Source organism: Heliangelus exortis, chromosome 12, assembly GCF_036169615.1.
Source record: "Heliangelus exortis chromosome 12, bHelExo1.hap1, whole genome shotgun sequence".
NCBI lineage: Eukaryota > Metazoa > Chordata > Aves > Apodiformes > Trochilidae > Heliangelus > Heliangelus exortis.
In genome coordinates, this window is record NC_092433.1 from 14,032,324 (window position 1) to 14,049,149 (window position 16,826).

The following is a 16,826-nucleotide window of genomic DNA, read 5'->3' on the forward strand; positions in this document are numbered from 1 at the left end:
GGCAGATTATGTTTAAAGGTCTCCACTGTATAATAGGGATGACTTGTTCTCGGGAAGTTTGAAACTAGAGGAAAACACACCCCACCATCCTTCTCCCTACGTACCACTTCCCCTCTGTGTAAGCGCAGCACACCAGACCTACACAACAACCCAAGGGAAATGCTGGCATCTGATGAAAAAACAATTTCCAAACAATTAAACCTGACATTTTGGAATGTATTTCCCACTACTGTCACCTCTAAATTAATTTCTTAGAAGAGCATATGGCGATCTTGCACAAGATGAGTTACTTTGTCGCCCCAACCTTAGGGGTAGGAGCAGTGACCACCTCTGCATGCCACCCCAAAGCCCACGCAGCAGCACTGTGTGGTGCCACCCTCTGACTGCAGCTATCCTCAGTGCCATGGGGTGATGCTGGCCATGGGGTGCTACCCCATGAACATAACACCCAGTCCTTAAAAATCCTTCTGGCCCAGTATGGCAATCCTGCTAATGGTGTATTACATTTCACACAGCTCTTAATCATCAAAAAGTCACCATGAAAGGACTGGGAGATGTATGATCTTGCCTGTGAGAAACAAGGAGACAATTCAACATCTTAATGTGTCACATTTTAATGGAAACACACGTATTAAAAACCCAACGTTAACAGTGAATCACTTCACCTGAAGCTGAAGGTTACCTTTGCCACTAGGAGTGTGATCATTTCTTTGACGGTTTCCTCAATTAGTTCATCTATTTTTGAATGGTACTGGTGCTAAAGAAAAATAAAAGGAGAGGGGGAGGAAAATATTAGCAGTGATCACAGGCAAGAGCTCTATGGCTGTCAGCCTCTTCTCTTGGTAAACCACAATATGCCACAGTATTAAACCAAAGAATAATGCAGCTTATTACCCTGTGCTCCATTATAGTGGTTGGTAATTACTTACATTAATAGGAGAGACACTGAATTCAGGAGAATCTTACGTCAGTTTGTGAAGCGTGGGCAAACCCTCCTCTGTGTGCCCACACCACATGTCCTGGAAAGGCTTTCTGTGCCCAAAAGCACCAGCACCCAGTGCTCCTCGGGACCCTGAAATCCTTTTGCTCAGGTTCTGCAGGCATCATCCTGTTCACTTGGCACATGGGTCACACCTGGTGCTGCCGGAGGGGGACGGGCAGCCCTTGCCTAGGGCACAGCAACCCACACAGCCCTTGGGAGGGGAGCAGGGTGGATTTGCTGCACCAGAGGAGTTTACAGTTTGCTATAACCATCAGAGAAGGTGCTGTGAACTTCCCATTACGGCAGCAAAACACACAAGTGCATGCTACACACTGCGTTCAGCAGGCGCTCAGTTCACATCAAGCACTCATTCAAATGCTTTGCTCAGTGACTATAAGATAGATTTAAAAAAAAAAAACCCAACCCAACAAACCAAGATGAGCCTTTTTGTCCCATGCAAAAACCAGCAGGCCACGCAGCCCCGAACCCTGGGTGTCAGCAGATCCCATGGCACGAGCTCAGACCCAGCTGACCAACGCCAGCACTCGCAGCATCGGCGCTTGAGTCTTCAACCCAATTTCTGCACATGCCAAACCTTGCTTAGCTTGGGAGCTCTGATGCAATCATCTGCAATATGGCTAGGATAGGTACTAAAATACAGTCTTCTACTAATTTAGAAAAGACCTGTTTCCAATACAAGATTTAATTAGTGAAAACATACAGTATATTCTTATTTTCAATGGACTGAGAAAATACTGATTATGACTGCTTTCCAACACAAAACATTTGATTTTTCAGTCAAACATTTCAAGCACTGGTGCTAGTCACTATATTCATTACCACTTGGCATTAATATTGTTTTAAAATGTTAACATCAAATCACATTGAAAGAGAAATCTGCTTTAAATACTAATCAGACTTTGGGAGGGAAGACAGCGAGGGCTTTACAAATGCTACATGTTGGTCTCAGTGTCTGGTTGGTAGTTTCTGAACTGCTCTACAGTTTGGGGATTTTTTTCTATGATAGTAACATTAATACAGGAATTTGGAACAAAGAAAATAAAAGTAGGACACACTTACCCACTCTTTAGCAAACTTTTCAGATGATTTGGGACAGAAATAAAGAGGAAAGTGCAAAAGACAGGAAAAAGAACATATGAAGATAAACAATAAATAAAGCAAAATCTTTAAAAAAAGGGGCATATGAGAACAGCAGCAGCATGCACAGAAACAATAAGCAATGGAAAATGAAATGAGATCAAAACCTCCTTTCACTGCAAGATCAGAGATCACTACCTGTAGCATTTGCAGGGGGAAGGGACCAGATCGTACCTCACTGCTGACAGCCTCTTATGGTTTCATTTTGCTCCGAAGAGGAAGGCAACGGGCTGTCGACAGGCAGGGTTCAGCACTGGGGCAGCTGCACCCCCTTCCCCAGGGATGGATGTGCCTGAGGGGTGAGCCCTGCTGCAGGCAGGGCAGGGGGGTCCTGGCTGGGGCCACTCAGAGCCTCCCTCATGCAGGAGGATGGGCTGGCACCACCACACCACAGGCTGTGAGCTGCCGGGCTTGCTCAGGGGCAAAAACATACAGCAACAAACAAGTGATATTTGCATTTGCAGTTCTCATTTCCATGCCCTGCTTTGCAGGTCAAGACATCTCTGAGTCCCTCATAGCAATCACAGTTATAACTAATCTGTTCAACGCCTTATGGGCTCCCAGGACTGACCCAGCTGCTCCCAGCACAGCTGGAGATGTAGCTGTGGGGTGATGGGGACCTGTAACAGCCAGGTACAGGCAGGAGCTGCAGAGATCCTCAGCATATACAGCCAGGGGATGAAGAAGGCATTGTGCATATACTGGGGTGGTCTTCTCCATGGTATTTTCCTTCTGCTGCTGCATTTTCTATGTGCATGGAAAAACACGCAACCAAGGATTCATCGAACTGCTTCCATAGGGTAAATCATGAATTTTAACTCAAAAATGGCTGGCTCCATGCAAAGCAATACAGTGGGAAATGCACAGACCGATGCATTTTCAATGAAAAGCTTGTTTTAAAAACAAATAAGAGCCCTGACAGATTAAAGAACCCTGAGAGCAGGCAAGAACCCTGTGCATGCACCAAGGCAGCACTGCCAGAACTCTGGCTGCACTCCCTGGGGCAGGCTCAGCCCTGGGATTGATCAGAAGAGGGTCTGGGTGGTTGGGGGTCCTACCCCAGGGATTGCAGCCATGAGCACCCGATGCTGCAGTCCCAGCTCCATGTCAGGAAGATGTGCTCCGACCAGGATGGGGCGGGACGAGGTGGTGGTTTGGAAATGACTGCCTGGTGCTGCATTCACAGATGCCTGGCTGGTAAGCCAGCATTTCTAACAGCTGCTTCTATGTTTCTTAGGAAAATGCTCAAGGTTAAAGATCACATAACTGGTTTGCTTTACCCAGCACAGCCCCTGCTTTCAGTGGAGTTCATCACAGCTATTAGCTCAATTACTACAATCCGTAATCAGTGCACTACAATGATTCAACTTGACTTTATGTGATGAGTATCTTGCCTTGTCATGTAACAGATTGTGTGTACGTTGTATTTCTCTAAGGACCATCTGACCTTAGATATTAAATAGAAACATACTAGACCAACTGAGAAACATTTAATACATACATTTATCCCCTTAGATGTATTAAAAATTCAGAGGAAAAATAAATATTTAAGATGGTAAAGTATGTTTACCAAATGTTTTAACAGCTGCCTTTAGAGACAAGGAAATGGAAATGAAATGATGGGTGTTTGTTTCACAGGGTAATGCTCACAAAATGCATCCAAGTATCTGTTAAAGTGAGTGTAACTTAAGGTGGTCTTAAAGGGAAGACCTTTGAGATGGAAGGGAAACCACAGGAGAGAGCTCAAAAAATGTGTTGAGAGAATCTCTGCCCACATACAGGTTGGACTGTCAGAAAAATCAGCAAATTGTTCCTAATACAGATGTCTTCTCCAGTTAGGCTGGGGCAAACACCCCTGCCTGAACATGGTGGTGGGCAACCTGAGCCCTTCCTGCTGCTTTTGAACTGTCTGCAAAGGGACCATGTGTTTTAGGATCCAGGCAGCCACTGTGGCACTGATGCAGGGTCCCAACAGCAAGTTGCCTCTGTCCCTTCCTCCCCAGCAGCTGCCCCACAGCAGCAAAGGAGGTGAGAGGGACTCAGTGATGCTCAGAATTTGCTTCCCCGATTAAAGAGGGAAACATAGGCTTGAAAGCTGGTGCCTCAGACCTCCACTCTGTCTGACTGCCTCATCAGTTCCACTGGGAATGGGAAGAGCTGGGCTGATGTGATTCCCCCTTCATGGGCTGTGATGACAGACCTATATCCCAGCCTTTGCCCCCCAGGCATGACCAGCTTAGCACACAGGTTTAGGGAGCTTCAAGCAGAGGAGATGGAGACAGCTGAAATACAGCATGGCACAAGTGAATGGAGAGGGAGGTTGGAACACTCATTAAAAGGAAGCAAATTAAAAGGGAGGGTGTAAAAAATTCTGCAGCCCTAAATGGTAACTTATTCACTGATAATTTACATCTGCTTTACAGGACTATTAGTTCAGTTATCTGTCAAAAACCTTGCTGCAGGAGCTGGGCTGTCTCTGAGCTGCTATACCAAACACCTTCTGGGAGCAGCATCTGCAGCTCTGCAGAGCCAATCCCTGCTGCAGCACAGGACACAGGAGAAACAACTGCACTGCTGCCTGCTGCCCTCACACTTAAGAGTTTGATTCAGGCCCACTGTGCAATCCTCAAAATTTGGAGGAAACTCTGGCAAGCCCAGAGCACCATAAAGTAGCATGAAAAGATGTGGCAAGTGCCTGGTCACACTACATTCTGATGCAGAGCACATTATCAGTCACGTGCCATCTGAAACTTAACCTGAGAGTTTACAAATGAGCTGTAATGATATCAGAGTCTGCCTCATCTGCATAATGTCCCTAACCCTGATGACAGTGCTAGTAAAGTACACGTGGTTTTGACCCTGATTTGCAGTGGGGAGCATCACAACCGCGGCCCTTCCTGGCTGCCAGGGCTCTGCCAGGGCAGATGTTACAGCAGCTGCAGGCTGAGGGATCTGGGGAGATAAATGAGTATGAACGTGGAGCAGAATATGATAGAGAAGTTCATGTTCAGGACTGGACAACAAAAACCCACTCAAGATCTGCCTAAGCTGACCTGGAGGACGAAGGAAGAACCTGATGATGAGCAGTATGAAACCTCTCTTGCAAGGTGACTCTCACAAATAAAATATCATACTGAAACATGTATAAAAAAATAAGAAGAACAGATGATCCAAACACCACTGATGTCAGGGCAAGAATCCCTGCTGCAGTCAGTGGCCTTTGGAGCAAGTCATCTCAGAGGAACAGGGTGAAGTAAACAACTGAAGAAAAGAGAAAACAACTTGCAGTAATTCATTGCAAATTCTGACCATGGAAAGCTGTAGTGAAAGGGCTTATCAAGGAAATGCTGACAAGCAGCAGGATAGGAGAGCCAAACAGTATTTGTGAATTTATTCTAGACTGGTACAGGAATATTTAATTTGGCTTGAAGCCACTGTAGCAAAATGATCATTACGATGCATTTAATCTAGTTCAATTTTCCATGTCTTTCTAATTCATTGATAATTCACAGAAACTTCAACCTGCAACTATGGCTTCAGAAGACAAAAAGTAACAGTCATTAATTAAAGCAGGTTTGTTGTTTGGAATCATGAGTCATTAAGAACCTGGAAATCCAGGGTCATCAAGTGTGCTGATTATAGCCAATGCTCAGGGAAGTCACAGCAGCTGGAATGTCAATCTACTTTTGAAAATTATCTATTTTTTTTTCTTTCTTACAAGTATCACAGCAAAACCTTGGCAACTCTGTTTTCCTTATGTTTGTCTACAGAAAATTGTCATGTAAAGTGTGCTGCTGACACCTGGCTCCAAGGTGCAGTTAATGACTCAATGTATATGGTCATCATGCATCAAACAGGCGTAGGAGATACTTTATGTACACCACAGTCCTTGCAGAAAGTCACTCCTAAGTGGCAAGGATTCCAAATGTTTATTTTCATTAGATTTATTTGAGAGTGACCTCCTGCACATTCATCTGCCCACTCTATATGGAAGGCTAAATCCACAACTGATACAACGCCTCTGAAACTGGCACGAGAGAGAGGAAATTTCATGACATTGCTTTTAAAAGCTGTGAAAGGAAGAACCTGCATTTTTACCTCTTGGCCCATTTCCATACTGCAAAGCTTTGTTGACTGAGCTTTGGCATCCACCATGACATTGAACATGGTGCATATTGATTGAGGGACCCGGAAATCTGTTGATCGGCTCGTTTTTTGCAGCTTTACTTCAAACGCAATCCTGGTTCTGTTAAGGAAAAGAGAAAAAGACATTTCAGTTGCTTTTAAACATACAGATGATAATGATAATGAGAATAATGATAATAATAATGTGAAACAATACTGAGGGAACTTCAAACCAGAAAGCTGAATGCTGTTGGGAGCATTATAGTGCAATTGTTACAAATGTGCTTCTATTAAAAGTGATTTTCCTTTTTAAAAAGAAACCCACTCTCTGGAATACACACTATTTATAAACAGTGCAATGGTTTCAGGGAAATGGTGACTTTCTCATGCTTGATAAATAGTGTGATGATGTTACAAACAGCAGTGTCAATGTACACCTATAATTTGGTGGTATTAGCTGCTTTACAATCACAGAAAATGCAAACCGGGTGCGCTTTAAGGAGTCTCCTATTGCTCCATGGTATCAACTTCCAAGTAACAGAAACTCCTCCATCGCTTGACTGAAAGGACTTTGCCAGATCATTGCATTTTTAGGTCTACATAATTGCATTTGCTTGCTGAAAGTCCATAATTGTTTCATGAAGCTCTCACACTCACCAGGACAAGTCTACAAAATGTGCACAGGTGCAGTCATGCATGTATGAACACAGGCACATGCATTACACGAGCCCACACCCCTCTGCTCTCTTGAGCTCAAATTTGATATCCCTGGCAGTCACAAACTGTGTCACACCAAGAGCTTTGTTGGGCCAAGACTACAAGATTTGATCCTGAGATTTATTTTAAAATACCAAGACATCTGTGACTCTAATGCGAAGAACACTCGCAACACAAGGGGCACTGCCTTGCCTTTCTTTGGAGCCCCTCTGCAGATTCCTGAAGTACTTCACTAATCTAACCCAGCACAGAACAATTATCACATCAGACAGAATCTGCCAACAAATTAACATTGGAGCTTCAATTTAGAAATAACAAATAATATCAGCTGCAGCTCAGGAATAACTCTGATCTCAAAAGATCCCCCAAGGGTTATGCAAATGAAGATTCATTTACAAATGTGAAACTCCCCTTCTTGGGATGCGATCTGAGCTGGTACATAGGTCCTCCTGCCTGGATATATAGTAGTGAAACAGGCTTTCCTTGCACGGGCTGCTTTTCTTACAGCACAGAAACACAACTGAGCGTGGCAGGCGGGGTGGCTCCCCTATGGTATTCAACAGTTCAGAGACAGACGCGAAGGAAAATGTTGTGTCAAACTGAAATCGCTAAAGAAACCTTAGCCAGGCCCTGTTTGCAGGTGATATAAATAGGGAAGGCAGCATATTGGTTTACATCAGCAGTGGCATTTGAACTGATTTAATTACCAGTGCCAGATTTAGCCTGGACTCGGGGACTAGAATCTTGATAATTACTGAAAGGACCCAAAGCGACTGGGATTTTCCATCTCCTCGCAGAGACGAGCATGTTCCTACTTACTTATGCTCAGAACCATTATATATAGTCATATCATTACAAGCTGGGCCAGGTTTTTACAGAGGGGCAACATATTTGTAGAAAGGTTGAAGCAGTTGGGAAAAAAAAACACTGGCTTTCAGGCACCCGAGCCCTTCTTCAGATGTTCCTGGAAATGTACTTATTCTTCCCAGTTATCTCAGCTGAGGTAACCTGGTCTGATTTATATAGATCGCAGCAGCTATAACTGCACTGCAGGTGTAGAAAAGATGCCTTGGTTTCAATTAAAAAATATAAATAAATAAATAATAATTAAAAAAAAATTAAAAAAAAAGAGAGAAATTGTTTTGCTCGCAGAGCAGAGAGCTGAGCTCCAGCACTGGGTTTGCTCCTACAGAGCAGTCTGGCAACTGGATGATAACTAAGCTCAGTGTTTGTGCCAGCCAAAGGACCAAAGACAAGCTGCTGCAATAAAGGGGACTTGCTCCATCAGAACCACAGAATGGTTTGGGTTGGAAGGGACCTCAGAAATCTTCTAGTTCCAACTGTCCTGTGACAGGCAGGAACACCTTCCACTAGACCAATTTGCTGCAAGCCCCATCCAACCTACTGCCAAGGACATCACTACTATCTCATTGCACTTAAAATGCAATGGGGTTTATTCCAGCACAGGGGGAGAGGAAGCCTTGAGCTGTCCGCCTTCCAGCGGGTGAATCTCCTGCCTACATCTTGGGGACTGAACATGCCTTCTGCCATGGTGACGTTGCACATCCAGACTGAGGAACATGTGAACAGTAAATGCCACGCTCACACTTGCAGAGTGCCCCAGCAATTGTAGTACAGAACAGCCACCTCACACATTACAGCTAATATTAGCATGTACCAGCTATATTTGTCACCCATTTTTTCCTTTGGTTCATCTCTTTGCATATTAATTTATGCACAATGGAATGCAAAGTCAACTTCTTCCTCCTGCCTAATCACCTTGGATGCCAAGCAGACATAAACGACTGTGGGAAGGTTGGAAATTTAGCCTTAACATTTTGCTTTCAGAAAGACAGCTGTTTCAAAGTTTCTTAAGGAAAACTCTGTGTTTCACTGATATAAAGACAGAGAACAATGCTGATCCTGTGAGCTTCCATGAGAAATGTGGCTGGTTGACCCGTGGGCACATACCTCTTCACACAGGACTCGATCATGTCACTCGCCATAAGCTTTAAGCGTTGCTCTAAGTGTTTCCCAAACTCCTCCTCAGGCCAGTGCAAATCCCGAATGAAGGTCTGCAGGGCATCAAGTTTCCAGAACATATCTTCTGAGGTGCCTGATCCATTGCTGGCAGGGCAAAATGAGAACAAAAGTCATAAGTGGTATCAGGCTCTTTGCAACCTGATGTGGAGACCATTCCTGCAACAAGTGTGGAGCAGACAGTTGTTTCATACACAGGACAACGCTGGCAATCTCCACCATCAGGATTTTGAGTTTTACCATACAGTTGCCTAATCTACCTTGCTGTCATAACCCACAGACTTTCCAGACCAGATGAGTAAGACAACATTATGAGTTAACACATATTAACAGGAAGAATGTGTGTATGGTAAAAATCAGCCTTAGTTAATAACCACATTAACATATGTGATTATTAAGAATTAAGGCTACAAATTGTGGTAGAAAATCCTTGATCCATAATAACTGCCATACTAGACTGTATGCAGTTATTAGATTTAGGGTTTCATGCAATTCTCCCCCCCTCTGAATTATACCTTGAGTTTGCCTTGTCCCCCCCAGCGAGCCCCCATTTCCAGGTAAGGGACAGTGCTAACAAGTGGTGAGCGAGGACACGCTTTATCTCTTGAACAGCTGAAAAAAAATCAGGGTAAATCAATTAAGCTAAGGGCTCTAGACATCTCATATCCAGGAGTTTTGGCAGGATAGACCACTGCACCTTTTCACAAATCTGCCTCTTGCAAAGGCATCCATAGGACAACAAATTTCCATTAAAAAAAAAAAAAAAAAAAAAAAGATTTTGCAGCATCTTTAGTCTGTCACAAAACTCTGAATTTCTCTCCCAAGCATATATTCTCATACCCATACCCCTGCCCAGATGGAACTCTTTGATCCTCCAGTGTGTAGCTACACCAGCTCTTTTCCCAGTATAATTCAATCTCAAACCTCCACTTACAGAATAAAAATACAGAACAGGATTGCGCTCCGTTCGTGCAGAAAAATTTAGGCATCCATAACCCTTCTCTCTCCTTCTGTGCTTTCTCCCTCACTTTTTTTTTTGGTTTTTTTTTTGTTTTAGAACAATGACCAAGGGAGTTTCAAGAGTTTCAACCCCCTCCTCGCATACCACTAATGCTAACACAGTAATTTATTAGGCATTTAACACACCATGCATTACCACTTGTGCTGACATCATCTATAGAAACAGATCAGGACGGGTGTTTCTATCACGACAGATGCCAGCTGCATTGAGTTTAATGCTAGAGGTGGGGAGAGCTAATGCAGATAGGGCTACTGCCAGGGGAAAACTCACAACATGCTAGAGGGGTCCTGCTGGGTCCTGTGCTAAGGGACTCAACGAGATAAAGAATGAATCGTCTCGGTTGTAGGAGAAACGTAGCTGACACTAAGCAACAGGTAACATGTCCTTGATGGAGGGGAAGGGTGAGTAAAAGGAAACCAGGGAGATGAAAAGATAAAGAATCAGGCATTTCCTTCAACCAGGGCACCAGTTTGTACAACAGTCTCAAGTGTTCAGCTACCACCAGTTTTTGGTTTTGCTTGGTTCGAACCTGTGCTTGGGTATGAGTAAGCTTTAACAGTCTAAACCCAGTTTTGCAACTGCATGAATTTATGTTTTAAATGATTAAATATATACAGATACAAAAATTGGTATTTACTACAGCAATATTATGACATTCATTTGGTTGCAAAATTTTTGAATTATTATTCTTGGTCTTTTCCTCACTTTTGATTAGGACATTATGCAAATAGACAATATAAACTCATTTCCAAGATGCACTGTTAATATTTTGCTTGTGAGCACCACAGTTGCTCTGATCATGCAGGCAGCTTGCAATACACCACTGATGCTCAAGCATTTTCAGAGGGATTATCCAATTTTCTGTCATGACATGATTCTTATCTTTTCAAGGGCAATACCACAAAGCATGCACAGAGAAAGATTAAAACTTTCAAGTATTCTTTACAGACAACTGCCTAAGCTAGCCTTCAATATAGCTATCTTAGCATGAATATGAGTTGTATAGCTTTGAAACACAAACGATACTATTTGGAAAGCTTTTAAAATATTTTAAAATCTATAACCATCAGTGTTTGTTTTACTTCTGTTTCATTAGAACTGCTCTGCAATACAGCCTGAGTGAAGCTGATGGCAGAGGCCTTTGGGTGGACTCCAGGTGTAGATGTAATCAATGGCGTCCCAGTAACAGTGATGAGGGGAGTTTTGGGGAGGCTTCTACAGTTTTATCTTTTTAAGACAGAAGGTAAGAAAAAAGCAATGCATCCCTGCAGTGCTGTCTGAGATCACCCTATGCCAACCTCAACAACCCACTAGGAATTTAGAACTGGCAAGATCTCAGTTCCTGTGCTGGGAGCACAGCTTGGGAGATGAGCTGCCTCAAGCACCAAGATTTGAGTGGAGCTCACATTGCACAACCCTCCACACTTTCCAGTGGCTTGGACTTCTAAGAGGAATCTGCTATCAGAAGAGAACTTCCTTCATCTGTGCCCAGGATTTGTGGTATGTCCCCTCTGAGCCCCACGCATGCACCCTGGGATGCTCAGAGAGGGAGCTGAGCACAGAGCACAAAGCTCCAACAGATCGACTGCTTTGATACAATGTCTGATTTTCCAGGACATAATCTAAAGATCACATTGAAAATATCTATTTTTTTAAAGTTGGACACAGCTTATTCAGGCTGTAATGATGGCTGTGGAGCTTTAAGTTCTACTGGTGGCCTCCCCCAACAAGAATAAACTTGTTGCAGGGTGTTCTTCTTTGTTAAACTGTTTCATCAAAATCAAGACAAAAATTATTATCTGGGAAATAGAGAACTTGCATTGAATAAAATTAACTTTTAGATCTACATCTGGTCCACAGAAATTGGTTGACTGGCATTGAAATTGGTTTGTCTTCTCATTTGGACAAAACTCTTTGCTGAGACACATCATGTCACATTTTAAGTTCTGGGGTTTGAATGTTTTTCAGACCATGTCCCATTGCTGACAGCTATTTTGTAAAGCAAGATACTTGCTCAAATTCTCAGTGGGAGTAAGACAAATTTTCAAGATTTATACAAAAAAATCCCTCAAAATACACATGCCAGAAATTCACTAGTGTCTCATTCAGAAAACATCTAATTAACTGTATCACTCTAAAGTTTTATATAATGCACAGAAACAAACAATACATATCCATGCCAAGATTACTTTAAATTTAAATGAGATCTAATTTGAACTGAATACACACTCAGAATCATAAATAGCAGCCATCCATGACGGTGCAGAAAAGCTAGGCATTTGTGGGATGCCTAGTGGGATGTTAACTGGTAGATTTGGTACTTTAGGGAGATTCACATTTGGTAGATTCACATTGGGCAGATTACTTGTTAAACTCCTGTGGAAGAAACAGACAGAAAGAAAAAAATACCATAACAGTGACAATGCAGATGTAGCAGAAGCATGTGACACTCATAAACAAATCTGCAAAGTTCACAGCAGGACAACAGTTAAAAAACTAAAGCAAAACGTTTCAGAAAGAAGCATGAGTATGGAAGCTTAAGTGTGCTGGGTTTGCAGTCTGCAATAAAAAGAGAGTTACTTAAAAGAAAAAAAAAAAAAGAAAAAAAAAAGGATGGAAAGAAGAATCACTGAGTGGCAAATCAACAGAATACTCAAACAGCCCCGGAAAATAACTTCACCTTCAAATCCTGACCCCATTTCCAAGTGCAGAGAGCACCCTTTCCTCAGAATAATGTCTTGTAAGAAACTAAATCTCAATTCTTAGGTACTCAGGCTGGATGAAGGAGCTAAACTAACAGATCTACTGGGGAACTGAGATTCCAAGAAATACAGTTTGAAGTTGCAGCCCTGTAGAAGTCCGTAAGAGTTTTTCTTGCCACCAAATTCAGTGGAGTAAGGATTTAACTTGAAACCCTGTTTATCTTCAACTCTACAAATAACAAAGGGCTGATCTGGAGCAATTGAACAGCGAACTGCAAGGTCCTCAGTGAATACTCTTGCCCTGATCCTCTCTTGCATTCCTGCTTGTGGAGAAAATGGGTCCTGCAGGTTGCCCAGCTCTACATGTGCACCTGAATGAACTGCACTGACTAAATCCAGGACCGGTCCATGAATGTTTCTTGGATGGAAATGGACCATGGGGTGAATAAGACATTCAAAGGCTAATATATCAAGCATGTGCACCTGGGCATCATGTCTTCAATAAATATTTTCAGACACACCACTGTTATGCAAATAGGGATCTTTTAGAAGTGGGTTAGTGTATTAATTTAACGCCACGTACTCTCTTGAAACAATGTGTGGTGTAACAGCACTGCATGCTTAAAGTTTGCAAAACACCCTGACCTATTTTAGTGTGCTAGTCTCTAGATGTTATAATTGGTCTAATTCTGTTTTAATGAGTATCTCATCACAGTCAGATTTTATGCAAAATAAAAATGTCACAGGATCTGGGAATCGGAAGCCAGTGTGTTTTGTTTCGGCCTTAATCCAGTGATGCTGTATGGCACACTGGGACACAACCCATTAGAGGGTTTTACAGTCCCATTTGAGGAAGAAAAGCTGATGTTTTGACACCATTTTCACCAGATCATTATTTGGGCTCAGTGAAAACGCCATCAGGACTTTGGGATTTCAGCTTCACCCTGTGCTGCTGAAGCTACTGAAAGCTTTTCTATTGATGTGCACAGACACAGCTTCAGCATTCAAACTTCCCAGCTCTCAGGGATGGCACCAGGACATGCCACCTTAGGTGGGCTCTCCCATTCCCCTGGATTACATTAGTTACTGTGCAGGCAGCACTACCTGGACTCTTGGAAAACTACCAAATGACACCCTGTGTCTTTCGAGCCATATTAAAATCTTACCAATTTCATAGAGTCATATTTTGAAGTGCATTTCTTGCTGCATGTTTTACATGCCAAAACCCAAAGTACTGGAATTGAACTGTCTATATTGAATATTTCCTAACACAACACAAGATTTGAACCACACCTCTGCAAGAGCTCATCTTGTCACTGGTGGCAAGTCTTAGGGAATAAACTTTATCCTCATTTTCCCTTTGCGAATAAAATCCCTTGCTGAAGAGGAAGAAAACAATCAAAAGTATTTTCCTGCTGAAAAAAAAAAAATCTTCTTGTCTCCTTTTGTTCCTATGATTCCTACTAGATCTGACTTCTTGCTATCTGCTTGTTCTTGTTAGGCTGCAAGCAGACATGAGAGTTTATTAACGTGACAAAGCTCTCCATTGTTTCCATTCATACTGTATCTTCTGTTAAGATGACACGATTATTGAATGAGACACAGACACCATAGTGATTGAGAGAGTGTTAAATCTTCAGAAATGGCAGTGCATGTGCTTAGATACTGATATGGAATAAATAAAGAAATAGCAAGAGGTGGACAACATATAATTGTATAAGGAAAAGCAACTTAAATAACTTAGCCAGATGGTAAATACATAAATCAGAGGACCTTTGGTTTTAATATTAAAATTCAAGAAGTGACAGTGTTATATTAATAAAAACACTGTATTAATAAAATATGACTTCTGGAGTAAACAGTATACTATATTCACACGGAAACATATTTCTTTTATACAACACATTATTTTGCTGATGCAAGAATATGTTGCAAGAATAAGTTATTACTCTTAAAACAAAACAAAAACAGCAAAATAATGGAGTATTTTATGTTAACATACAGTAACTAATTTAAAAAATATTATCCTGAATTGACATGCACAGTTTTGCAGGTTCAACTGATCTAATTATCTGACTAACAGTTGCAGTGAGACCTGTAAAAAATTATTAATATTACCAACAAATGTTCCAGCCTGCAGTTGCTCAGACCATAAAACTACAGGTCCAAGATGAGAAGCTGTTTCTAGAAGCCAGCCATGCCTATTTAATATAGATGGCTAAATATAACCTCAGCCATCAGGCAGAGAATGTGGGCATTTGCATCAACAAGATGAGGGCTGTCTGATTTAAGACGACTCAGCTTCAGGACTGAATCCTGATCCATTTGATAAAAAGACACATTCTCTGGAGCTGCACTGCTTGTTTTCTTGGCTTCTTCTGATTCACCCCCGTTTGCGTCTGCTGGCTGTGTAAATGGCTTCCACCTGTACTGTCTGCTGGGAAATTCTTGGTGCAAACTGGCTGGCAACACACCCCTGGACAACATCCCAATGCTCACACTGTACTGTAGCACCCATCACATAAAACACAGCATGGAGGCTGCTCCCGTAGAGCTGCCCTAGTACTGACAGGAGGGCAGAAAAACCCACAGTATTTTTATTGAGTTGCCTCCTGGCTTCAGGACAGAGCTGAACAAGACCCCTGCCCGTACTTAAATGCTCAGTTCCAACAGGATGCCTGAAATGATTTAGTGATGGAAGACACAAACGCCTTTCCCTGCCATCACTATAAATGCCTACAGCCTTACTGCCTGGGCTGAGCAAATGCTCAAGAGCAAATCTTTCCACAAAAGCCTTGAAGTGAAGCAGAGAGCTTGATAGTGAAGTAGGCAGTCAAATCTGTGTTCTTCCTCTGACTGACACTCAGAATAGCAACAAAAATACTCATTTTCACTACACAGAGCTTCTTTTAAGGGGAAATATTTTTCATTAGCGCTTTGTAATAGTACAACCTTATAAAATGATTACTATAATAATACTGTTCATTTTCTTACTTTTATCCTAACGATACATTTTATAAATAGTTTGCAAAGGGTTAGTGAGCAATTAAAAGATGCTAAAGCCAGGACTAAAGAGTGGCAGAGACAGCCACAGGTTGGACAAGCTATTTGAATTGGTTGTCACTGCACCGGCTTTAGCATTTGCTCAAAAAGATCTTTCAACACAGACACACACACACAGAGACACACACACAAGTACGTGTCTGCTAGCTGCAAGATAAATCAGCATTCTCCAAGAAGCTAAAATGAAAAAAACAAACCAAACAACCCATTGCAAACCCTACTTTTCCAAGACCTCTCAACTCACCAGAGAACAGACCTACTCTGTATCCTCCGTATTTGGATGACTGTGCGAAGGACAAGTGTTCCACATTTCTCTGCGTGGATTCACACAAGCACACCAGCTGCTCTAGCTATAGGGCACGGACCCCCTGCAAATTCAGCAGCTCTGCAGAGGCAGATTACATAGCCCTCATGAGCACATTTCATCGATGCTTTCCCCCCCCATGCTTTCAATACTTAACAGTATCTCTCTCACTGTTTGTGATTTCTATACCTAACCCCTTGTAGCATAAGGTGCAGAGTATTCAGCAATGAAAATAGAAGAAATACATGCTTGCAAACTGCCATCTGGTCAGGTTACAGGGGGCCACATACTTCAGCCTTGATTGCAAGCCTGAGCACAGAGAAACCCTTTCAAAAGTATCGACATTGTGGAATAATTTCTTCATTAACAGGAGATCGTGAGTTTTCCTTCTCATAATTCACTGTAGGGATTGAAAGCAGGACAATAGTAAGCTCAGTGGAATGGACTACCACAATGATCTACTTTTTCTGGTCAAACTGAAGGCTCTTCTTCAACTGTGCTGCAGTATGCACATGCTGGAGGGAGAAGGCAGTAGATACAGGAGGGCAAAGTGAACAAAGTCTCTGACCTGAGTTTTTCTGCAAGTTCACTGTCCATCAGATGAAGAGGAGCAGGTGGTCTGCCCAGAAGGCAAAAGATGAGGATGCTTAGCATTTGGTTCTAAACAGTGCATCCAAACTGTACTAAGATCCTAGGAGTGACACCCCCTTTCCC

General features: G+C 42.4%; 1 protein-coding gene across 20 annotated transcripts in view; it reads right to left on the reverse strand.

Moving 5' to 3' along the window:
• The window catches only part of CADPS (calcium dependent secretion activator), a 203,323-nt gene that overhangs the window by 30,087 nt on the left and 156,410 nt on the right, over nucleotides 1-16,826 (reverse strand). For 9 of the 20 annotated variants that reach the window (XM_071756173.1, XM_071756178.1, XM_071756176.1 and 6 more), the window contains 5 exons: nucleotides 12,273-12,419; nucleotides 8,954-9,109; nucleotides 6,239-6,386; nucleotides 2,063-2,077; nucleotides 683-757 (listed from right to left, as the gene is read on the reverse strand). In XM_071756173.1, the coding sequence (XP_071612274.1) occupies nucleotides 683-757; nucleotides 2,063-2,077; nucleotides 6,239-6,386; nucleotides 8,954-9,109; nucleotides 12,273-12,419 (541 nt within the window). The remainder of the gene's footprint in view (nucleotides 1-682; nucleotides 758-2,062; nucleotides 2,078-6,238; nucleotides 6,387-8,953; nucleotides 9,110-12,272; nucleotides 12,420-16,826) is intronic. The other 11 variants (XM_071756190.1, XM_071756187.1, XM_071756189.1 and 8 more) reach the window with 3 other exon arrangements.